This window comes from Lynx rufus, unplaced genomic scaffold (assembly GCF_022079265.1).
Source record: "Lynx rufus isolate CCGP_SWC_20201006 ecotype Redwood Valley unplaced genomic scaffold, mLynRuf1.p SCAF_23, whole genome shotgun sequence".
Lineage (NCBI taxonomy): Eukaryota > Metazoa > Chordata > Mammalia > Carnivora > Felidae > Lynx > Lynx rufus.
In genome coordinates, this window is record NW_025814838.1 from 3,344,406 (window position 1) to 3,368,833 (window position 24,428).

The 24,428-nt window shown below is 56.8% G+C and overlaps 1 protein-coding gene across 8 annotated transcripts in view; it reads left to right on the forward strand.

Annotated features, from left to right (window-relative positions):
* Window positions 1-23,330, forward strand: part of NSMCE1 (NSE1 homolog, SMC5-SMC6 complex component) — a 31,957-nt gene extending 8,627 nt beyond the window's left edge. Inside the window, exons 1-8 of one of the 8 annotated variants that reach the window (XM_047087796.1) lie at window positions 15,116-15,249; window positions 15,340-15,387; window positions 15,924-15,984; window positions 16,343-16,464; window positions 17,351-17,428; window positions 18,618-18,764; window positions 21,354-21,470; window positions 22,656-23,330. In XM_047087796.1, coding sequence (XP_046943752.1) covers window positions 15,208-15,249; window positions 15,340-15,387; window positions 15,924-15,984; window positions 16,343-16,464; window positions 17,351-17,428; window positions 18,618-18,764; window positions 21,354-21,470; window positions 22,656-23,222 — 1,182 coding nt within the window. In that variant the 5' untranslated portion in view covers window positions 15,116-15,207 and the 3' untranslated portion in view covers window positions 23,223-23,330. The other 7 variants (XM_047087797.1, XM_047087801.1, XM_047087795.1 and 4 more) reach the window with 7 other exon arrangements.
* Window positions 23,331-24,428: the final 1,098 nt, after the last annotated feature.

Genomic DNA, 24,428 nt, shown 5'->3' on the forward strand with positions numbered 1-24,428 from the left:
CGGACAAAATATCTGAAACCCTAGACTTTGGTCAGCAAAGCACAGTGATACCTTAAGAGATGGGCAGTGAAGGTTTTTTTCCCCTCCTGACACCAAATATGTGTTGTCTTTTCCAGCACCTCCTCTCCAGTTCTCTGGACACCAACTGGATGTTGGTCAGCTCGGTTCTGACACTGTTTACCGGGAGTTGGGGCCAGATCTCACGGTTACAGGGTTTCACCCCACAAGGCTGCCCCCATTTCGGACGCCAGTCTCAAGTCTGGGCCACCTATACTTCTCACTGACCGGCTAGCAAGTGGGGAGTCCCATGACCCCTTCCTCAGGTTCAGTAATTTGCTAGAATGGCTCACAGAACTCAGGAAAACACTTGACTTACATTTGCTGGCCTATTATAAAGGATATAGCTCAGGAACAGCCAAATGGGAGAGATGCCTAGGGCAGGGTGGCCTAGGGGGGTGGGAGGGGGGCACGGAATTTCCACGCCCTTTCTGGGTGCTCTCTCCCGGCACCTTGATGTGGATCTCCAAATGCCGTCATTTGAGGGTTTTCATGGAGATTTCGTCACAGATGCGTGGTCGATGATGAACTGGCCATCAGTGATTAGCTCCCTATCTAGTCCCTCTGTCCTTCCCCGAGATGGGGATGAGGCTGAAAGTTCCAGGCTTCCAATCAAGGCTTGATCTTTCTGGCAGCCAACTCCCATCCTGAAGTTCTTTAGGGACCTGCCAAGAGTCGCCTCATTAGAACAAAACACTTGTGTTACCCTGATCGCTCAGGAAATTCCAAGGGTTTTAGGAGTTCTGTGCCAGGAACCAGGGATGACAACCGAGTATCTTTTTTATGCCACAGGCAAGAAGGGAATGAGCACTACAGTTGCCTCGGCTCACTTCCCTGAGCCCGTTTTCAGGCCACAGGGGCGGGGCGGGGCGGGGCGGGGGGGGGGCGGAGAACCTGAGCAGAACTAAACAGACTGGCTGAGCTGAGGGGATGGGGATGGGGGCTCAGGGAGACCAAAGCGCTGGCAGGTCAGAGCAGCAGAGGGGGTGTGCAGAGAGAGCTGGAGGTGGGGGCTGTCAGCTGAGGGCTGAGCTACCCGGTGAGCAGCCTGAGGCTGGGCAGAGATGTGGTGGGAAGGATAAAGAGAGGGGTGGGGGCGGGGGGAGCAGAATCAGTCAGTTGAGCGGCTGACTCTTGGATTGGTTTTGGCTCAGGTCGTGATCTCACTTTTCTAGAATTCGAGGCCCGCGTCAGGCTCTGTGCTGACGGCTCTGTGCTGTGGAGCCTGCTTGGGGTTCTCTATCTCCCTCTGTCTCTGCTCCTCTCTGTCTCTCACTCTCTCTCTCAAAATACATAAATACATAAATAAAAAATAAATAAATAAATAAATAAATAAAGACTAAGAGTGAAGCAGTGCCTGATGTCCACAGGGCTGGGAATCATGCCCGCTTCAGGCACAGCGGCTTCCCTGGTGAGTTCTGCAAAGTGTTTAAGGAAGAGGTGCTACCAGTTCCACCCACGCGCCTCCAGAAAGTTGAAGACGAGGGAACGCTTCCCAGCTCGCTTTCTGAGGCCTGAATTATCCTGATACCAGAACTAGACAATGACATTGCGAGGAGAGAAATCCAAAGACCAAGGTCCTTCATGAATATAAATGCTAAAATTTTAAACACACAGTTTTAGCAAATCTAATCCAGCAATATATAGAAAAGATGATACAATATGACCAAGGTGGGGTTTAGCCCAAGAATGCAGGGTTGGTTTAATATTTGAAAACCAACCCATGTAGTTTGCCATATTAACAGACTAAAAAAGAAAAACCATGTGATTGTGTCAGTAGTGCAGAAGACGTATTTGACAAAATCTGATATCTATCTTGGCATGATGCCCCAAAGGTTTCTTACAGGAAACTACCGGGGAGAAGCAGATTTACAGGACAGGCTTAGAGCAGGAGAGAGGATTCAACAACTCTGCAGAGTTTAAAAACCTCACATGTATTCTTTTTTTTTTTTTTTTTTTTTTTCAACGTTTTATTTATTTTTGGGACAGAGAGAGAAAGAGCATGAACGGGGGAGGGGCAGAGAGAGAGGGAGACACAGAATCGGAAACAGGCTCCAGGCTCTGAGCCATCAGCCCAGGCTCAGAGCCTGACGCGGGGCTCGAACTCACGGACCGCGAGATCGTGACCTGGCTGAAGTCGAACGCTTAACCGACTGCGCCACCCAGGCGCCCCCCTCACATGTATTCTTGACCAAAATCCCTTAGCAAAGTAGGAAAAGAAGGAAGGTTCTTTAACCTCCTAAAGGGGTTCTGTGTGCAACCTTCAGCTTCACATCATACATACTTCACTGTGAAGACTAAATACTTTACCCTAAAATCAGGAGCAAGACCAGAATGGCCATTCTAACAATCTCTGTTCTAGCCAGTGCACTTAGGCAAGAAAAAAGAAAAGGCATTCAGATTGGAAGGGAAGAAGTATAACTGTTGATTGAAAGACATGATCTTCTATGTAGAAAATCTGATGGACCTTCAAAAAAGCTACTAGAGCTGATAAGTAGGTTTGGTAAAGTGGCAGGATACAGGATCAACATCCAAAAGTTTGTGGTATTTCTATAGGCTTGCAGTGAATCATCAGCAATTGAAATTTTAGAAAGTACCATTCAAGATAGCATTAAAAAATACAAAATACTTAGAAATAAATGTGACAAAAGTCTGTAAGGCCTGTGCACTGAAATGCACGAAACATTGCTGAGAGAAGTCAAAGAAGATCTAAATAAATGGAGAGACGCACCATGCTCGTGGGCTGTGAAACCCAATACTGTTAAGATAATCCGTTCTCCTTAAGAGTTGGTCTGTAGAGGGGCGCCTGGGTGGCTCACTCGGTTAAGCGTCCGACTTCAGCTCAGGTCACGATCTCGCGGTCCGTGGGTTCGAGCCCCGCGTCGGGCTCTGGGCTGATGGCTCAGAGCCTGGAGCCTGTTTCCGATTCTGTGTCTCCCTCTCTCTCTGCCCCTCCCCCGTTCATGCTCTGTCTCTCTCTGTCTCAAAAATAAATAAACGTTAAAAAAAAAAAAATTAAAAAAAAAAAAAAAAAAAAGAGTTGGTCTGTAGATTCAACTCAACCCCAGTCACATCCCAGCAGCACTTTTTGTAGAAATTCACAGACTGATTCTGAAATTCACGTGGAAATGTAAAGGACCTAGAAAAGCCAAAACAATTTTGAAAAAGACAATCAAACTTGGAGGGCTAACACTGATGAATTAAAGCTAATTACGAGTGACTACCTGATCTTGAGACGTAATATATAGCTCCCCTATCAAGACAGTGTGGTATTGACTTAAAGATAAACTCGTAGAAGAGAGAGTCTAGAAATAAACCCACATGTGGATGGACAGCTAAGTTTTGACAAAAACGTAAAGGCAGTTCAGTGGAAATATTCTTCAAAAAATGATGCTGGAATAATAATTGGATAACCCCATGTTTTAATGACTCTCGAGCCATGCTTTGCACCATATACAAAAATTAACTCAAAATGTAACATAGACCACAACGTAAAACCTGAAACCGTAACACTTACAGAAGAAAACGTAGAAGAAAACCTTTGTGACCTTGGGTTCGGCAAAGCTTTCTTGAGTATAACACAAAGGTATGATCCGTAAGAGTACAAGTTGATAAATTGGGCTTCAGAATTTAAAAATTCTCTTTAAAATACAGTGTTTAGGGAATAAAAAGACAAGCAAAATACTGGGAGAAAATGTTTGCAAATCACAATCCAATAAAGTACTCATATCTGGAATATAGAGAACTCCCCAAATCCAACAGTTAGGAAACATACAACCAAAAAAAAAAAAAAAATGAGCAAAAGACTTGAACAGACACTTCGCCGAACAAGTTCTATAGATGGCACATAGGCACGTGAAAAGCGCTCCGCTTCCTGAGGGCAACGCAAAATGAAGCCACAGTGAGATATACTACACGCCTGTTAGGCCAAAATTGAAAAGATTGCGTACTGAGTAGTGACGAGAAAATGAAGGAACTGGAACTCTCTCTGTTGGAATCTAAAATGAGTAGAGCCATTTTGAAAAAACGCAGGCGCTTTTATGACACAGCCATTTCTGTTTCAAGTATTTGTTTTTAGACTCAAGAGAAGCAAAGATACATGTCCCTACAAAGGCTTGTGTGTAAATATTCAGGGTAGTTTTGCTCCTAATGGCCACAGAGTGGAAACCTGGCCATCCATCAACAGGCGAGCCTGTAAATGGGCTGTGGTATGGTCTGTCTCCTGGAATATACTACCTGGTAGTAAAAAGGAACGAGCTGTTGCTACATGCTGCGATATGAATGAATCTCAGAGTGATTATGCTGAGTGGAAGAAGCAGGGGAAGAGATTGTAGCAGGACTCCATTTACGTGCAATCCTAGACAGTGTGTACCTGGGTGAAGTGACAGGAAGGCCACTGGTTTCCTGGTGATGGTGTAGGGGAGGGTTGCGAGGGGTGAGAGAGAGAGATTACGAGAGTTTGAGGGAACTTTTGGGGGGTGATGGATCTATGTATTGTCTTGATTGTAGCGATGGTTTCTAGGGTGTGTACATGTGTCAGAACTTACTAACTTGTGTCTTTAAAGAGGTACGGTTCACTGTATGTCAGTTCTGTCTCTCCAAAGCTATTTTTTTTTAAAAATCTGAATTTGAAACCACTTTGCAACTTGGTGGCTGTATAACCTTGGTCAAGTCACTAAACCTCAGGGCTTCAGTTGTCCTAGCTGTGAAGCGGGGCTGGAGATATCTGTCACCCAGGGTTATTTGTGAAGATTATGAAGATACTGTGTGGCAGGTGCTTAAAGCCTGTAAGTGCCCAAGATGGTGAAATTTAGGGGATAAATCAGGTGCGCGGAATAGAGCTCATTCCTGCGGTCCGGTGAGGCTCTGCGTCCTCTGTGCTGGCCTCTACGGGAATGACTGCACCATCCAGGAAATGTATCCTTTCTGTCCTGTATCCAGGGTGTACCGGAGGAGCACCTTGCTTGAAGTCTGACTCACAAGAGAGTTGGGAAGTGGTTATGGAACAGTCACGTAGCCATGGAAAGTTTCTTTGGTTCGGTTTCCTAGAAAACAGAACGAACGTTGGAAGCCTGAATTCTGAAGCCTTCACAAGTGGCCCAAGGCCCTTGGGGAGGAGGTGCTTAAGCCTGATGATTTGGTCACAGAATGGTGTTGCCCAGTGTGGGGCTTGAGGGTGTGCCAGCCTGGAGGCTGACTCTTGGTTGGAACCTTTATTCCATTTATCACGTGGCTTTACTGAACAGAAGCAGAAGGTTGCCGCGGCCCACAGTTGTCTGACGACGATTCTGAGTCCCTGGCCTCGTTAAAATGTTCTGGGTCTGGTCTTCTGTGTTTTGGTTGGACAGGTTCGCTTTTTAGGGAATCGCGGGGTCCAGCCTGCTCACCTTACAAACGCGGAAGCGGAGACCCCTAGGAGTCGGGTGTGCTGTCACCCAACACCCAGCTGCTTCTCACACCAGCTCCGGCCCCCCCACGGTCAAATGCTGCCTCCCGCATCAGTGGTGCGCTTGCGGAGGGCCTTCTTCACTGCAGCTCCTCGGGTTGCTTTTTAAACTTGTTTTTTATTTTGAAATAATTCCAAACTCACCAGAAAACCGTAATAGTCCAGGGTCCAACAGCCCAATTTGAAGCTCTGTCATTACCACCAAATTCTTCAGGGAATGTCTCCTCCCGGCAAAGACATTCTCCTGTCATCATAGGATAACCATTCAAATCTGGGCATTAACGTTGAGGATTCTCTGCCCTCTCATCTGCAGACCCCACTGGAGTTTTCCGGTTGTCTCAATATTGTCTTCTGTAGCAAAGGACCCACCGCGGGGTCACGTGTTGCGTTTGGTTGTCTCTTTAGACGCCTCCAGTCAGGAATCATTCCTCAGTCTTTCCTTGACTTTTATGACCTTGACATTGTTGAAGATTACAGCTTATTTATTTATTTATGTTGATTTATTTTTGAGAGAGACAGAGACAGAACACGAGTGGGGGAGGGGCAGAGAGAGAGGGAGACACAGGATCCGAAGCAGGCTCCAGGCTCCGAGCTGTCAGCACAGAGCCTGACGTGGGGCTTGAACCCACGAACTGTGAGGTCATGACCTGAGCCAAAATCAGATGCTTAACCGACTGAGCCACCAGGTGCCCCCGGTTAATGATTTAGTAGAACAGAGCTGATAGAAATTCAATGTGAGCCACATCTGTAATTAAAGTTTTCTGGTGGCCACATCAAAAGAGGTAGAAAGAAACAGGTGCAATTAATATCCCGAATAGCATTTTAACATGTAACGAATATACAAAAATTATTAATGAGATATTTTCCATTCTGTAATAGCACGTCTTTGAAATCCAGGATGTTTCACGTTGAAATTTGACACATGGGACATACCTAATTTGGACGAGGCACAGTGCAAGTGCCGGGCTGCCCCAGGCCCGGTGGCTGCTGTATCAGGCAGCATAGCTGTGGAATGTTCCCTCAGTTCGGGTTCGTCTGGTGCCTCCTCCTGGTTTGGTTATGGGTGTACTTTTTCGTTCGGCAGAAATGTAGAAGTGGTCGTGTCCGCATCCCGCCTGGTGGCGCATAGTGTTGACTCAGACGCGCCTGCCGGGTCTCTGCGCTGTGACGTCACTCTCCCCTGATTCTGTGACTCTGATTCAGAAGCACTTTGCAGGGAAGCTCTTTGAGGCAAAGCACATGTACTACCCTTACGCCCTAGATGTAGTGTCCGTTGGTGTTTCTTCCCCAACATCCTTTCTTTTCTGGCGCTTGTCAGATGGCCGTGAGTGCCCTCTGTATTCCAGCACTCACATTTTGTCATCAGTTGTATGCTCGTTGTTGTATGTTAAGTGTAGGGGGTCTTTTCATTATCTGTGGTCCTAAGGACAAATTAGGTAGAATCTCTACACTTTTAGATGAAACAAATTAAGATCCGACGTTATTTCAGTGAGCAGAACAAATACTACGGCGTTCGAGCGAAAAACCAGTTAACCGAAAGGAATGTACCGAAAATAGACGAGTGACCACAGTATGAGAGGAACATTGGGGTTTGACAGATATTTTCCACTTTTGTCAGACCTCGTGCCTACCTTCATCCTAGCTCTGCTTTTCTCCTGCTGAGTGACACGGCTGTTGGCCTTGCTGCGCCGGTGCCTTCCCAGGACTCAGCGCGCGTCAGCGGAGGGTCACAGCGACGTTGACACTTGTGCTGTTCATCTCGCGTGTGCAGTGGCATCTGTAAGCGTCTTCTCTTTCCGGGGAGGACTTGGTGGTAATTAGAAGCTGGCTCCCAATAAACATCCCCCTACTTTTAATGATCCCATCGTACCGTTTTCCCCCTTGACTGTAAAGAACAGTTAGTAGACTTACCACCGTCACAACCCGCTTGGCTTCCCAGTTAAAGGGGATTCGGCATGTAGTGAGCGTGGAAGGCGACGTCTAAAATGGCAGCGGGTGAATTTTTGAACACAGAGAAGTCCACAACTCACCGTGCTTCGACAGGAATCTCGGGTCTCAGCAGGCTCCGTGACCACGAGGAGACAGACGTTGTCCTCACATCCCTGGCTCCTGAAGGACCCGATGGGTCCAGATCCCAGCCCACTCTTGACCGTGTGTAGCTCAGGCGCCCAGGGCGGGACGGATCCACAGCGGCCGGCGCGGATTTCTGCGCGTTCCACGCTCTTCCAGGTGTAGACGTCACTGGTTTTGGGTTGTGTTTTGTACTGGACCCCAAACACAAGGGAGGTCGTGTGTGGGCAGTGGAGGGCTGGGGATGAATCCGGATTGTCACGGGTAAGCTCTGGCCAGAGCAGTGAACCATTTCTTCGGACAGAGGTTTAAATCGGGGACTGGGAAAGTTCTTTCAGTTTCTGAGCCTCAGCTCTCTGTTTGACGAAGGAAGTCTCACCTACCTCATGGGACACTTGTGAGGGTGTGCAGGGAGACTTCTGTCACATGCCTGGTGCAAAGTACTTCCTGGTGTGTGTTCAGCACGTGCCCCTTGCTGCCCCTTCCTTCCTCTGTCGTCATCTGACCCCACGGGCCCGGGGACAATCAGGAGACCCGTCAGGCTGCTAAATAGTGCGACAGAGACCAGAGGACTGAACTTCTGGTGCTGGGAGTTTTCTCCAAAAATCCAGAAAGTGTGGTCACGGATTCCTAGCGGAAGGAAGTCACGCGTGTGGTACTGAGCTGGGAAGGCGCCCTGTGGGCCGGCGGCAGGCCCGCGCGACTGCAGTGCAGAGCCGGGGGGCGCGCCTCGGGATCACAGATGAGCCACCAGGGGCCGTGCGGAGAGGGGCCGCCGGGACCTGGCCCCTCTCTGGCTGGGCGTGGTGACGGGGTAGAGGGCTAGAGTGGGCACTGGGAGACCGTGGGAGGCTGGTCCACACCGCGGGGAGAAGGTGGGGGGGCCGTATGTAGGGAATTGGAGAAAGTGGCCAGTCTCCCCCTGACCGCGCTGGGGGCCCGCTCACAACACCGGGCCGCCTTGCTGACCCCTGCTGGGCACGGGACCCTGAGCTACGTCTCACATGTGGACCTGGGCAAAGACCACCCCGAGGCTGCGCGTTCAGAACAGAGCGTGCTTGGGCAGGGGAGGCGCTCACCTCACCTGCGTCTCGGTAGAGACTCCAGGGCAGGTAGAGGAGTAGGGAGAGTGGAGGGCTGCGGTGTGGCCTGACCTGAGGCTGGCGGCCCGGGAAGCTGGAGGAGGGCTTCCTAGAAGCGGGACACCCCGCCCCTGGCTAGGGGAACATGTTTGGCTACCTCCGGCTGGCATCCTAAGTTGGACGCAGGAACGAACACTTAGGGAAGCTGTCAGTTACAGAGCGCGTCCTGGCCGCCCTAAGCCAGTTATCACGGGGGCTGTTGTCTGGCGTCCTGGGCCGGTTGCTGGAGATGGAGGTCTGGCCTCCTGCGGGTCTGGCTTCTAGGCGGCAGGCTGGCGCCCCGGGCTGGTTCCTGTGGATAAGGGGTTCCTCCTCTGGGCTGGGTGCTGCGGACTGTGGGTCAGAGCCCTGTTCTTGCACGTTATCTGCCCTTGGCTTATATGGCAGTATTTCACGCTTTTCATGATTATTATATTGGTTATAGTGATCTGTGATCAGGGATTACCACTCACTCAAAAGCTCAGATGATGGTTAGCATTTTTAGCAATAATGTATTTTTAAATTAAGGCACACACTGTTTTTGCAGACCTGACGTCATCATGTGTTTAACAGATTCCAGTGTAGCGTGACCGTAACTTTTCTATGCACCGGGAAAGCGAAAAATGCATTTGACTTGCTTAATTGCGACGACACTTTATCGTGGTGGTTTGGAACCAAGCCCACGAAAGGTCTGAGGTCTGCCCGTGCTCAGTCTCTCAGAAGAATGAGCGTGACACAGTCTGTTCCTTCGGGTTCTCCACCGCCTCTTATCTGGTGGCTCCGGGAACACGGTGGCCTCGTTCGTCATCGTGTCTCTTTATGGCAGGGTCACAGCCCACGTCAGAATTCGAAAACTGGGGACTGTCAGTGGTCTGTAGCGGACGGATGCGGATTGTTTGCCCTACAGTGTTTTAAAAATTAATTCCCGGGGCGCCTGGGTGGCGCAGTCGGTTAAGCGTCCGACTTCAGCCAGGTCACGATCTCGCGGTCCGTGAGTTCGAGCCCCGCGTCGGGCTCTGGGCTGATGGCTCGGAGCCTGGAGCATGTTTCCGATTCTGTGTCTCCCTCTCTCTCTGCCCCTCCCCCGTTCATGCTCTGTCTCTCTCTGTCCCAAAAAAATAAATAAACGTTGAAAAAAAAAAAAATTAAAAAAAAAAATTAATTCCCACGTTAAAAAACAAACACTGACAGAGAGACTTGTCACAAAAATCCAAAGACCGGGTCTGTGGCAGGAACAGAGGAAGTCCCGCTCCTCTCGGGGGACGCGCGTTCCCCACTTCACCCGCTGCGCCCGCGCTTGTCCACGTCTGTGCTTCTGCCTGGCGTCCGCGGGCGTCTGGTTCTGTCAGGAGCAGCAGGCTGTGCTCAGATGAAGGCTGGGGAGGAGGAAGCCTGCACACCCGGAATGAGGCACAGCCGCTCTGGTTTTAGGGGGTGGGCGGCCACCCCCCGCGGAGCCCCTGCATCAGTTCCTTGGGGATCCCTGGTGGGGGGAGTGGGGGGGCCACCGCCGGTCCCAGTGGCAGATGGCCCACCTGTTGTCAAGGGCGGGGACGAAGTGACATGCGCACGAATGGAATCGGTAGTGAGGTCCTGCTGCAGGCGGCTTAGTTTTCTGTGATGAGTCACGTAATTCAGGACGCTGCCCGGCTCGGCACCGTCCTGAGGAGGCGGCACTGTTCTGTTGCCGACCGCAGCACTGACCAACACACCCCTGGTGAGGGGGCTGGCCGATAGGTGGGTTTACCGCACAGACGGACACGGTAGGCGCACGTCCCCGTCACCACCGGCCGCGGTGTCGTCGTGGGTCTTGGAACGCTTGGTGCCTGTGGCCGAAACGCGGGAACTGTGCCAAACAGTGTAAAACAAGTTTTATGCGCTGTTATTTGAAGCGAGGCCCCAGAGCAGGCTTTCTAACTAAAATAATCTGTTGATTTAAAAAACAAAACACAGCAAATAGAGTCTCTGTGGACTTGCAGACAGATCTCTGAGATTTAAAAACTGTCCGTTACTAAAAGCCTCTTCACCCCGAACCATCAGAGCTCTGAGCGAATCTACCTTGTCAGAGGGCACTGCCCCGTTTCTCTTTTTCGATCCAGAAACCTGAGGGTGAAGGCATCGAGTGATACTGTTGAGCACTGAGGTATTTTTTTACCCTTAAATGGGAAAAGTCACACAGAAAAGTCAAAGAATACAGTGAGGCCCGTCCATCGCCCCGCCACGGTGGCAACTCATGACTAATTCTGTTTTATCTGCTTACCTCCTACCTCCTTAACCCTTGTTATTCTGAAGTAATTCTCAGACATCGCTGTGTAGCTAAGCAACATTTTTTCTTTGTTTTAATGAATGCTCGAGGCCATTTGTCGCTGTGCCAAACTAAAGGCCAGACATCTGATTTCCCGTCTGCACCGTGTCACTTACGGGTCCTGTGATCTCGGGTAAGCCCTTACGCTCTGTGACCCTCGGTGTCCACCGACGTGCAGACCGTGCTGCGTCCTGGCTCCCCGGGTGGTTGTTCGTGAGGCTCTGCGGAGATCACAAGGGAGAGGAACCGGGGGGCACCGAGTGAAATGGTGCACAGATACAGAGAGCGACTTATCTAATGTATCTGCCACATGAAAGACAGCTTCTTCCCCCTGCTCTTCTCAGCACCGTTAACCAGCCAGACTTGGGGAGCGGTCTCGTTGTCGGTTCCCAGCTCTCTCCCACGTATCCCACTGTCCGGGGAGCCATTTCTCCCCAGGCCGGTGGATGTGAAGGTCACGGGCTGAGACGTGCCCCCCCCCGCCCCCACTCTCCCACTGCCGCCACCCCGTGTCCCTGCCTGCCAGCCTTTCCCGGCCCCGGGGGCGGGGGGCTGCTCTGCGCCCCATCCTCAGCTCCGTGCTCAGGGGGGCCACCCGGCCGGCCCATCAGACGAGAGGCCTGTCACGGGGCGGGTTGGCCTGCAAGTGGTTCCGTCCCTTGGGGTCTTTAATTTTAGGCTGTTATTTCCTCTACCTAAAAATAGTGTTTTCTATCTATAGTGCCTAGTTTGGAACAAAACTGTTTGTGGCTCAGAAGTTAGGGCAGCAGACTTCCTGACCGCCCGCTCGCCCGCCCGCCGCCCAAGTGTGTGGTGTGCCCTGGGTTCCAGTAGCCTGCTGGGAAACAAGGACCCAGCTTAGCAGGCAGGGGTTTGTTGGTTAAACTAAAACTGAATTTTGAAAGAAAAGGAAATAGTATATATAGAAGTGGTCAGAGGAAAACAGCCTCCGAGTGAAGCAGCCTCGCTTGTCAGAGGGATGGTGTCCTCTTTGGTTGGTGCTGCCCCAGCCTGTGGACTGCCCTGAGTCCCCCCACCCCCGCCTGTGTTTTAAGTTTATTAGTCTATTTTGAGAGGCAGAGACAGTGCAAGCAGGGGAGGGGCAGGGAGAGAGAGAGAATCCCAAGCGGGTTCCGCGCTGTCAGCGCAGAGCCCGACACGGGGCTCGAGTTCATGGAACTTCGAGATCGCGACCTGAGTCGAAATTAAGAGTCGGATGCTTAATTGACTGAGCCACCCAGGCGTACCTGAGTCCCCTTTTATAAATTGTCCCATCGGAAGGGCATTTCCTGCTAAAGAAGGAGCTGTTCTGTCCTCTTCCTGGGCCTTGGGCTGTCAACCCCGCAACATGGCAGAGCGTGTGTTCCCAGAGAACACTCGCTCTGCTCTCCAGGGGGCCTGTGGCTTCATGCCCAGGAGCTTGGGAAGTGGTGTCGGGCAGGCCCGGGTGCCCCATCTAAGCCGTGGGAACTCTGGGTAAGTGACTGAACCCTCCCCAAGCCTCTTGTAGAGACAGATGATACTAACGGCTCGCATTATGGGTCTGTTCTCACGGTGCTGAAGGGAGCAGGCTCCTGAGTGGCGCCCAGCACGCATTAAGGTGAATTCCAGCCACACAAGCGTAGGCTCGCCGTGTGCGGCCCAGTTTTGCCGTAGCCCACGGGGGAGGCCCTGGTACAGCCTGCTCCCACGTAGAGAGGACCCGGGGCGGGGGGTGACGTAAGATCCATAGACCTTGGCTCGGTTCAGACGTGGTGCTGAGCATCCTGGTTTGGGTGTCTCCCGCTCCCAGAGGAGACAGCAGGGTGGGGCCGGGGCCGGGCTCGTCACTTCTTGGAGCTGGTCGTCCCGTGGTGCTGATGGCGGGTCGGTGGTGTTGAGGGACCCAGGCTCTGACTCAGCTCAACCCGCAAAGACAGTGACTTGGAAACTTAGCTCGAGCCTGCCTCTTTTCTCAGTTGGCTCGGGATCCTGAAGGGAGGACTGATGTTATGAATTTTCTGAAGCCCGTCAGTCGTAGAACCAAGAAGTGTGTGATTTTGTCTTTTATCTCATGCCCTTTATCATGACCCCGGACTCAGGCTCCAGGGCCAAAGGGACCCTCTGACGGTCATTTGGCCCAGCGTGTTCACACGGGTCTACAGAACATAGCTGCTCCACAGGGGCCTTGGGGACAGGGCGGGGAGTGGGGGCACAGCAGTGAGAACAGCTCACCATAAGACCCGAGGTCCAGAAGCTCCCGTCTGGTGGGCACCCTTGACGTGCATGTCAGGGATCTTGGCAGCAAGTGATCGATCCCGGTTCTGGCCAACTTTAAAAGAACCGTGTTGGGAGGCTGGTGGGAAAGGGACACACAAGGACTGGTTGACAGCTAGGGGCCAGGCTGGGGAATGGGCAGGACCCCAGGGGCACGAGGACACAGGACGACCTTACGGCCAAAGCCTTCCTCGCTTCTCTGTGCTTCCTCCCTCTCAGGGCTGAGCTGGAGCCCCCCGGTGGCCCTCCTCTTGTTGCTTCCTAGACTGGCCCACACCTGGCTGACCTCCGATCTGGCCCCCTCATCTTCCTGCCTCCTGGTTCTCTGGATATGGGTTCCTGGAATTATTCTCCTTCCAAAATCACACATAGAGGGGAAAGACAGTTAAAAAAAAAAAAAAAAAAAAAAAAAGCCGGGGTCTGGTTAGGGATGGAAATTGCTGTTGGCAGCTGAAAATTACCAGGTGACTCTGGTAGTTACCAAATCTGGGGTGGGCAGATTTGTAGCTGGAGCCAAGGGATCAGGGAAGGCAGTGCTTGAGGAGGCCTGCACGGGAGGGGATGGGAGGGGACATGACCGGGACCCCGGGGGCAGTGTGTGTGTGGGGGCGGGGGGCGGGTGGAGTGAGGGCTGGCGCTATACGGAGGGTTTGGGGGTGTGTTCTAGACACATGTGAAGCTGGAGGTGAGGTGCAGGGGGTGATGAGAGAAAGGGGGGGACTCAGCTGGGGTCCCCCAGAAAGGTAAGGCAGGACTTGTCCCCTAAAACTCAAATCCAGGAGCAGTGTTACTGAACACGAGAAGTTTATTCTTAGGGGATGACCAAGAGGGAGACGGCATGGCACAGGGCCTGAGAAACACGCACAGTGTCAGCAGCAGACAGGGACACGGACGTGGCCTTGACGTAGGAAGCCGTGTGGTCAGGGAGGGTAAGAGGGGAGAGAACGTGAGCCGTGGAGCAGGTGGTTGGTTTCTGCAGTGAGCACGGCAGTAGGAAGTGGTTGTTGTTGGTGTTGTTGTTAAATGAAAATCCAGTGAAAATGTTCACGGTTCTGAAAACCGAGGCTGGACAGCACGGCACAGGAGGGTGGGAGAGGGGAAAGGGCTGAGCGGTTCATACCCTCCACGCACACAGGGTATCTGGAAACTCCGACGTATTGGAGTGTTTGTGATCTGCCCACAGGGTACATTTTTTCTGAACGACACCCAGGAGTGGCCTTTCCAGTGGAAAATGTGCAGTGTCACTTTCAGAGGGAGGTGGGACTTGCCATTGTGTCATATTGGGTGGACCGAGTGGCTCCTGCCCGGGGAAGAGCCCTGTCACTTGCCCTGTCGGTGAGGGGTGGCTCCCGAGTGCCTGGTCACCACGCAGCCAGGCTCCTGGGCGGGCAGGCGGGGGGCGAGGCTCTGTGGCAGAAAGGGCTTCTAGGCCCTCACGCTTGGTGTGGAAGAGGAAGAAAGGCGAGGCCACTGTGCACCGGGGGCCGCAGAGGACATTTCGTGGAAAAAAGTCCTGTTTGAGCTGGCTTCCGTAAAGAGTAGGCAGAAACGGGGGCTGAGGAGGAAGAGGCCTTCCAGAAAGGAGGGGGTGAGCAAAGGCCCGGAGGGAGGAAACGCTGTCCAGGCTCTGATCACAGGCTTTCCAGCAGCTGTGACCAAATTCTATTGTCCCGCTGTCCTCACAGTTCGTGTCCCTGTACCACCTGTGGATACTGTACCACCCGGTATCAGTAACAATACTGACTTGTTATTTAAACACGTTTACTTAAAAAGGAAGCTTTGAGGCCTGCTGAGATTTGCATATTAATGTTATGTCATGGTCTTTGTCATTAGCTTCCGTGGGCCCCCCAGTGTCCCCTCGTACCTGTGTCAGAACTGTCTCCTTTACGTGGCCCACGTGGCTGTGACCTTCACTGCCACCAGCGTGACCTGCTATTTTGTCAGCTTTAACCATGGGCTTAGAAATCTCTCTCTCTGTAGGAAGCCTGATACAGGTAAAGCTCAAGTGCCTTGGGATGATCCCCTCCTCTGTGTCTCCCTCCTGACGGTGGCTTTAGTCATCAGCCTAGTGGGTGTCTTTCCAGGCCTTTCTCCTGCAGTGTTGTTTCATTGGTTTCATTGTCGTTTCTAAGGTAAGTGGTATCATATTGTCTGTTTTTATGATGGCTCCTTCTCATAAATCTGTTGAAGTTACTTTAATAAATGAAAACAGTAATAAATACTTCTTGTTTAGAAAAAGGATCACAGTACACAGAAGGGTAATTCCAAGACGCAAAGCCGACTACGTCCTTTTTCTGCTTCCCACTCTGAAGGGCTGCCTGTGGCCCGCAGGGGAAGGTGACACGTTGCCCTGGTCTCCGGGGCCCTGGGCCAGGGCTCCCGCCATCCCTGCAGCCTGGTGGACCCCAGGCCTCTTCCCTCCACTCACTGCAGACCCGGGCTCTATCCGTACACCTCCTCCGTGGGCTGGTGGCCCCGGGCCGGGGGACTGGGCAGCGTGGAGGCGGGACAGCACACGGAGCCGGGAAGGGGCCGGAGCCAGCGAGCCCGCCCTCCTCTGCCCCTTGGCCTGGTCACCGAGTTAGGGGAGGCCGCTAGCACCTGCCTCTCACCGGGGGCCAGGGGTGGTGCTCAGTGTGAGCTGCTGCCCTCGCCCTGCTTGTCGTAGGTCTTCACTGCTGCCCGCTGTCCCCGGGCCCAGCACGTGGGGCCTGGCATGGGAGCGTTCGGTACGCGTCCGGATGGCGGATAAAGGGAAGATGGGATAGAGACGGACCCGGCACACGTGAGGCCGTGCGGGCACAGGCTCCGCGTGGGGAGGGGCGCGGAGCAGGGAATAGGGGGCGGCAGGCCGGGGGCTCCCAGCGAGGACAGGGAGAGCGCGGCAGGCTCGGACGCCGTTTCCCGGCCCTTCCTACACACAGCGCCCTCCCCGTCTGCACACTCAGGGAGGAAGGGGCCACACAGACTGGCATCCACCCAAGCCGGCTGGGCCCTCGCCTGCCTCTGGCTTGGCTGGCCTGCGCTGGGGTCGACGGAGTGGGTAAGATGGCCACACTTTCTTGACGCCATCCCGTTTCTCTCCAGGCACTGCCGCCGTGGAGGAGCTGGAGGACTTCATCAACAACATTAACAGCGTCTTGGAGTCGTTGTATATTGAGATTAAGAAAGGGGCCACCGAGGACGACGGGAGACCCGTTTACGCGCTGGTGAGTGCACGCCGGCGCCCTCTCGTGGCTCCCGTGAGGAATTGCGGGAGTGGGGGTGCCCCTGCCCCGGCAGCCCTGGAGCCCGGGACACGGACACAGCCTGGCCCCGCCTCCCCCTCCAGCCCCGGTTCCGGGTCACTGGTGCCACTGTACGGATCCTCTGCAGTGATCAGGGTCGGGGGCTGTCACGTCAGTGCTCACCTCCCTGCCCCTGCCTGAGACACTGCAGCACGCGTTTGGCTTTGTTTTGTCTGTCGACAGTTGGATGTAAGAAGTCATCCCAAATGTATGGAACACTAGGATTAAAGGAGGAAAGCGGTTTGTCATTTGGAATAAGACACAGAGGCTGTGAGAAGAGAAACTGGGGGGGGGGGCCTGGGGACTGAGCCATTCGGGTTCCAGGAAGCCCCCCGCCAGAGAGCAAGGGGAAGCACAGAAGCACAGGTGGGGCAGAACTGAGCACCTTAGACCATTGGAGGAGACGCGGCCCCCCCCCCCGCCCCCCCCCCCCCCGCCAGGCCCACCCAGAGAGGGGCCGTAGCCAGGGGTTCCACACTGTTCCAGGGGAGAAGGGTCGTGGAGCTGAGTAACTGCGGAAACGCAGCAGACTTCGCAGCGCCTTTTGCATTTGAAGCTCCGTTAAGCATGCAGACGAGTTCCCCAAATGTGTCTGATTTCGGAAGCTCCCGCACCGCCTCTGGAAATCTCCGAGAGTCGGGGATTCCGAGCTGGACACCCAAGTCTGTAACATGCGACTGGTCACAAATCCGGGCCCCGTGGCCGACAGTGCCCGCACCCCGGCACTCAGGGACTGGACAGAGGAGGGGGCTGGGCGAGCCGGCCAGTGAAGGGCGCCGCCTGACCGTCACGCTGACCTGTCTTTTAGGTGAATCTTGCAACGACTCCGGTTTCCAAAATGGCCTCGGATTTTGCAGAGAACGAGCTGGATCTGTTTAGAAAGGCTGTAAGTACAGTATGGTTGTTTATTGGCCAGGCTTGCGACGGGAAACTTGTCTTCAGCGTTAGAAACGGAAACTGCCATCGTAGAGGGTCACCGCCGCGGCCCCAGACGGCCATCTGCGGGGTCCCTGCCCAGCGCATCGCCTCCGGGCGCCGGCTCGGGAGGGTGCCGTGGCTGCCTGGGAGGGAGCTGTGAACCCCGGTCGGTGGAGCACCGGGCGTCTGGGTGTGTGGTGCAGGCGGACCGGCGTTCCCGCCTGGTGCTCGCCGCGCCGCCCAGATCCCCGGCGGCAGCGGCCGAGGCGCCAGGGAGCTCGCTGGCAAGGCCGGATCCCGGTCCCCGCCCGGACCGCGGCCCGTGGCCGTGCGTGTTAACAAGGGCACCCCGTGGAACGCTTCCTGTCCGCATCGGAGAGGCACTGCTCTGCCTCCCCGGCTTCAGGGCTCTTCCCTCAGCCTTCTTGTCACTCACCCGGCTGAGCGCCGGGTCAAGGCGGTGCTTCTCAGCCCGGGCCGCGTTCCAGGAACCGGGAGGTAGGAGCGTCGAGACATCCGGTCTCGTCCACATCTGGCGGATCCGGGTCTCCGGTGACGGGTCCTAGAAGCCTCCCTTTCCAGCCCCCTCTGACGGCAGTCGGCAGCCGAGGTCGAGGACCCGGCTGTGAAGGCAGACGCTCCTGCGCGTGCGGAAAGCCTGTCTTCCTGGTGGCCCCGCCCCGCCCCGCCGTGAGCAGTCTCGGGGGCGGTGCCCGGCAGCCCCTCCTGGCCCGGCCCCGGCGTCTCTGCGGCTCGCCCGGGCTTTGCTTTCCCGCCCTCCCTGCCTCCAGCCAGCCCCTCGCCCCCGCTCTCCTGCCCGCGTTTGAGTAGACGGGTGCCGCCTCGTCATCCACTCGTTCATCCCTCGGCTTCTCTGCCTTCGGGGAGGTGGGGGCAAGGGGGCCGATTCCGGATCCGGGGGCCTGAGGGTCATCCATCTGGCATGGTGTCACAGGGTGACCGTTGAGACAGAGGGACTGACCATGGTCACGGCTGTTGATGTTCGCTACTAGACTGTCTTCCTGAAGGATTGTTCCAGGGCTCAGCTCTGCCCGTGATCGGTAGTTTCGCGGCGCCCCTGCCAGGATCGGTGTTACTGCTTAAACGTCGTTTTTGCCGATTTAATAGATGAACGTGGTACCTGCTGTTTCTTCCAGTTGGAACTGATTATTGATTCGGAGACTGGCTTTGCGTCCTCCACAAATATTTTGAACCTGGTCGATCAACTTAAAGGCAAGAAGATGAGGAAGAAGGAAGCAGAGCAGGTGCTGCAGAAGTTTGTACAAAACAAATGGCTGATCGAGGTACAGTGTCCAGCGGCTTCCCCAGCCCGGCTCGCCGTTCAGACCAGATAGCAAATTCTCCCCCCGAACCGTATCGTATCCGGTGGTCCGCTGAGCCGGGCCCTCTCGGGCCCCTCGTCTGCCTTAACGCCCACCGTGACGGTACGAGAAGGGCTCGGGGCCTCCCGCTCACTCACGTCACGTGTCCAGGAGGCCCGGCCGGAAGCGCAGAGCACGCGCCACCCGGGCTCGAGCCCCCGGTCCGCAGAGGCGGGTCCGTGTGCACCGTGGGTGAGGGCGCCGCTCTGGCGTTGGGCCTGGGACCCGGTGAGGTGGCCTGGAGCCCCTCTCCTGTAGGAGGGGAGGAGGAGTGTCCCCTCGGGGCGGGGATGGGACGGCAGATGGCCAGAGCCTGGTGCCGGGGTCCCAGAGCAGCTGCTGCCACCGTCAAGGTTATCTGTGGTTGTTATCGTCGGTGTTCGTTATTCGGGGCTAGCGCCCTCGAGTCCTCTCAGGGGGCCGGTGGCCTGCCGGAGCAGGGAGGACGTGTGGGTGAACTGCCGGAGAGGAGCCGCGGCGCCCAGGAAGGGACCAGACCGCCCTGCACGCTCGCGGTTCGAGACCCCCCACGTCCGCTTCTGCTGACCGAGCGGGGCAGACGTCTCCGTGCTTTCCCACACAAGGCGAGACTTTCGCCCGGAAACCCGAGCCAGACGGACGCAGCTCTCGCTCGCCGCGGACTGTGCCCGCGCACGGTGCGCTCGGGTCAGCCTTCGGCTTCCTCGCTCGGCGGCCAGACCGTGGCCGGGGACCACTGCTCGTGGCCGACGCGATCGTTCCTTTCCAGGGAGGGCCCGCCTCCAGTGGCCGGAGCTGCGGCGCTCTGGGCCGTTGCCCTCTGACGGGGCGGCCGTCCTGTACCGAGTGCCGCCGATCACTGAGTGCACGAGTGCTCGGCTCCCGAGGTGCTTTCCTGACCGGAGGGGAGGCCGGACGGGCCACAGAGCTGCGGACAGGGGCGCCAGGGCGGGGGTGCCGGTGCCATGGCCACGGGTCCCCCGCTGCCCCGCGGAGACGGAGAGCCCCTCTGCTTTGGTTTTAGCTGAACAAACCGCAGCTCCGTGGTCTGGCTGGCGTCCTGCACCCGGCCCTCGTCTGGGTGACTGCAGCTCCCTACCGATTGCTTTGTCACGGGTTTCCTTCCCCTTGGGGGCGTCTGGCAGTACGGAACATTCTCGGGCGGCTCGGGTGATAACTGGCTGAGCTGGGTCAGACCGCACGTGTTTAAGGACAGAGGCTGGCATCCACGACTTGTTCACTGTGCCTTGTTGCACCTGTAGGCGCGCTATAAACTCTTGCTGAGGGGATGGCCACATAGGTAGGGGACGTACCAGAGGGACAGAATTTACGTAAAACTTGCCAAAAACTATACCAAGAAATGCTTGCTCCTCAGACGAAGAGGAGTCGGTAATTGACCTTCGTGAAGAAACACGCTGGAATCACCTGGTGTTCCACCCCGAGCCGTTCCAGTAGCCCCCGTGCACCTGCTTTGGCCCCGCGAGTTACCCTGTCGCGATGGCAGGGGCCGGAGGCGGGTGGTCGGGGGTCTGGGGGAGGTCCTGAGGTGGCCCAGCTAAACCACGGATCCTCGAAGCATGGGTGTGCTGACAGCCACACGTCTGCATGTAGCAGGGACCCGGCCAATGCGAGGCCTGAGCTCAGATTGTAGTGGTGAGGCGAGGCCTGGGAGATCTCAGGAGTCTTGGTCTTTGTGTGTGTGTGTTGGGGGGGGGGGTGGCGGGGCACCTCACCTGCCCCTGCCCCTCCCTGTGACGGGCCCGAGGACCGAGTAGGGTCACGAACAATAAGCACCGGGCACGGTTTCAGGCACGGGGTAGATGTTGAGTAAACGTGTCTTGGGCCCGACTGTGAACTCGAACTTTTCACTGGGGCCCAGAGCAATCCTCCGTGGTCTCCACGCAGGGTCGACTTCGTCTTCCCTCTGAGGCTTATCACGGGACCACCAAGCACCTAGCCCCAAGGCGCAGGGCACACGAGCACGTCCCCACAAGAGCAGAACCGGGCCTGGTGTGGCAGTCACGGCCCCACAGTCTGGGGAGGGAGCTGGTCAGGCAGCTCCCTGCGGGCGAGTTACAGATGGAAAGGAAAGGGGGTTGCAGAACGGCTTTGCCCCACCTGAGGGAACAATGCGAGCTACAGGCTGTGTGGGGGAAAGGGGGCCCGGGGATGGAGGGGGGGACGAGCACCGGGGCAGGGGTGGTGCCGAGTTCGCCCCGTGGGGAGACTGCCTCCCTCCCCTCTCCGCCCCGTGTCCTCACCGTGGGAGGGGGCCACCCGCGGACTCGGGATCCACGCCCGTTGAGGCACGGGTTCCGGGAACCCTCCTCGGGTCCCTTTTGGGTCTTGGCCCAAGTCCTTCCACGCCTGAGGCTCTGCCGAGGGGCCGGCGCGGACGGCCGTCGGCGGGGCAGGAGGATGCCGGCAGTGCGAGGGGCACCCGGCCCCGTGAGCTCGCCGGCCCCGCGGGGCTGCGGGACCGCCGGGAGGGGAAGGGGCTCGAGAGCTCACCGCCCCCCGCCGTGCCTGCAGAAAGAAGGGGAGTTCACGCTGCACAGCCGGGCCATCCTCGAGATGGAGCAGTACATCCGGGAGACGTACCCCGACGCCGTGAAGACCTGCAACATCTGCCACGGCCTCCTCATCCAGGTACCCGCGGGCCCCGCCCCCGCACGAGCAGACCCAGGGCATCTGAAGGGTCTGGGGCCACCACGACAGCGCCCGCCTTGCCTCCTCTCGCCCCGGGTCCCCCGGTTCCAGTCCTGGGACGCGCTTGTTTTCCCCTGGAAGGGCTCTCAGGAGCCTGGCGTAGCCCGCGTGGCCTGGCAGTGGCGTGGCCAGCGTCCCGCCGCGTCGGGCACTGTTCTGTGTCGCGCTGCCCGCCTGGCGGGGCACGTTCGGGGCTCCTCCCCGCCCGGGTCTCTCTCTACAGTCATCAGCTCCGCTCCCGTGAGCCTCTGTGCACCTGTACCCTGGGCCGCCTGGTGATTATTTCCCTGGGCCGAAATTTCTGGAACAGAGTACACGGCTGTTTTTTTTTTTTTTTTTTTCAACGTTTATTTATTTATTTTTGGGACAGAGAGAGACAGAGCATGAACGGGGGAGGGGCAGAGAGAGAGGGAGACACAGAATCGGAAACAGGCTCCAGGCTCCGAGCCATCAGCCCAGAGCCTGACGTGGGGCTCGAACTCACGGACCGCGAGAACGTGACCTGGCTGAAGTCGGACGCTTAACCGACTGCGCCACCCAGGCGCCCCACGGCTGTTTTTTTTTTTTAAGTTTTATAGTTTTATTTCGAGAGCGAGAGAGATGCAAGGCGGAGGGGCAGAGAGGGAGGGAGAGCGAGAATCCCAAGCAGGCTCCAGGCCATCGGCACAGAGCCCGACGTGGGGCTTGAACCCACGAACCGTGAGCTCGAGCCCTGAGCCGAAACCGAGAGGCGGTCACCTAACCGACTGAGCCACCCGGGCGCCCCCCTCTCCCCCCACGTGTTTTCATAAAGCCTCCGACCCACGTCCAAAAAGCCGGAGGCGTGAGGGCCGCGTGCACCGGGACCCCTCGTTTCCGAGGCGGCCTGGCCGTGCTGCCGCGCTCCGGCCTGTAGCATCCTGAGCGCCCTCTGTGTGCGTGCGTGCGTGGGACTCTCTAATAAAAGTTCCTAGAAGCCCTCGCGCTGAGGGCCTCGGGGTCATCGTCACCCGTCTGTGGCCCGAAAGACCGCACTCCGGAGCCTGCCGGCCGTCCTGCCCGCTGATCGCCGGAGGCACGCGCGCCTGGAGGCGCGTGCCCGTGGAGGCGCGCGCAGCCGCTCAGCCCTCGCCCTTCTGGTTTCAGGGGCAAAGCTGCGAGACCTGCGGCATCAGGATGCACCTGCCGTGCGTCGCCAAGTATTTCCAGTCCGCCCCGGAGCCGCGCTGCCCCCACTGTAACGACTACTGGCCCCACGAGATACCAGGTTCGCGTCCCTCAGGCGCTCGGGGGCAGGGCGGGTGGGGGACACCCGGGGACGGGGAGCCCTCAGGTGAGGGCTCCGCCCGTGTGGGTCTGTCCGCGGGTCCCCGGCCCTCCAGGGGAAGCCGCTCCCGCAGTAAGCAGACGCCTGTGTTCGCACACGCCTGCAGGGGCCCTCAGAACGCAGCGGAAACCCCCTGGCTCATGAGGCTCATGAGGGTCTGGTCTAGACGAGACACCCCCACCCCCGGCCCCGCCCCCAGCAGCTGCATGCGGGTGGGAGGTGAAGGCGGTGCCCGGTCAGCAGGGCGTGCCGAGGCCACCACGTGCCCTGCCGCTCACGGTATCTTCCGGCCTCTTCCGTGTACAGAAGTCTTCAACCCCGACAAGGAGCGGGAGGCCGGGACCTCCAAGGCGAACAAAAAGCCCTCGCGGTCCAGGCAGCACTAGCTGGCAGGCCCTGTTCGGAAGAGAAGCGTCAGCGTCTCCCGTCGCACCGAGTCCCCTGGCTGCTTCGTGTTCGCTCGTTAGCAGGTCTGGAATAAAAGTTGCTAAGGAGTCGTGGCTGCGGCCTCAGTCTGTGGTTGTGCGGGTCGTGGCCCTTCCCTTCCTGGGCTCCCCCTTAACTGAGAGCCCGCCTGGGGGGTTCGGGAGCGTCAGGCAGGTAACGGAGAGCGTCCCCACCGACTTACCCAGAGAAGGTATTTCTTGGGACGTACGAGGAAGCTTGTGGAGATGACCAGAAGGCAGGAAAACCAGCGGAGGAAAGACCGACCTTGGAACCGGGGGCCTGGAAGGGCTGGGCAGTTCGGACAGCCCGCTGCCTGCCTACCTGGCCAGGTGCTTTGGCCCGCGAGGAAGGGCAGGGTCATCGCACACAGGTGCAGACAAGTCCCAGCTGTCAGGAAGCCCTGGGCACCGGGTCCTGGGGACATTCCCCCCCCCCCCCCCCCAGCTTCTGGTCTCCCCTGCATGGATTCCAACGTGAACTTCCCGAAGACTCCTACCAAAACCCTCACGCACAATTCTCAAGACCCTGCCTGGTGCTCCAGGTTTTGGACATCGGGCCGTTGCCCGCCTCCCTGCACAGCCGTCTTCACTCAGCTCCCTGCCGACACCTCTCGCTCGGTCACTGGACCGGTGATGCTCACGGCTGTCCCGCTTCCCGGGGCCTCCCCTTCCGGCCCCTGTCACACAACAGCACGCAGACCTGTCTCCCTGGCCCGGCGCCCTTGTCCGTCCCAGTGCTGGCTGCACCGGGCCCCCTCCGGCCGCCCAGTTCCCTCTGCTCCGCCTGCACGGCTCCTTCCTCTCCCCCAAGGGCTGGGCCTTCCTGCCCCAGGGCTGCTGCACCTGCTGCGGGGAGGTCCCCCTCAAACCTCACTGCCAGTTTGGGTGTCCCGGTCATTCTGGCTTATTCACGTGTCTACGGTAAATCGTGTCCCCGTCACCCTGTTCTGTTTCCTTCATGGCACTCGTCACTACCTGCACTGTTGCCCTCCTCTCCAGACCCCCCGGGCCCTCGTGACCACCAGGGCGGGCCCCATCCGGCCGGAGACAATGAGTGCCTGTGTGGGACCGGGTCCCGAGCAGGTCCCTGTGTCTCGGGTGGATGGGTGGGTGACGCGGCCTCGTGCCTGCCCCTCCTCGGTGGTG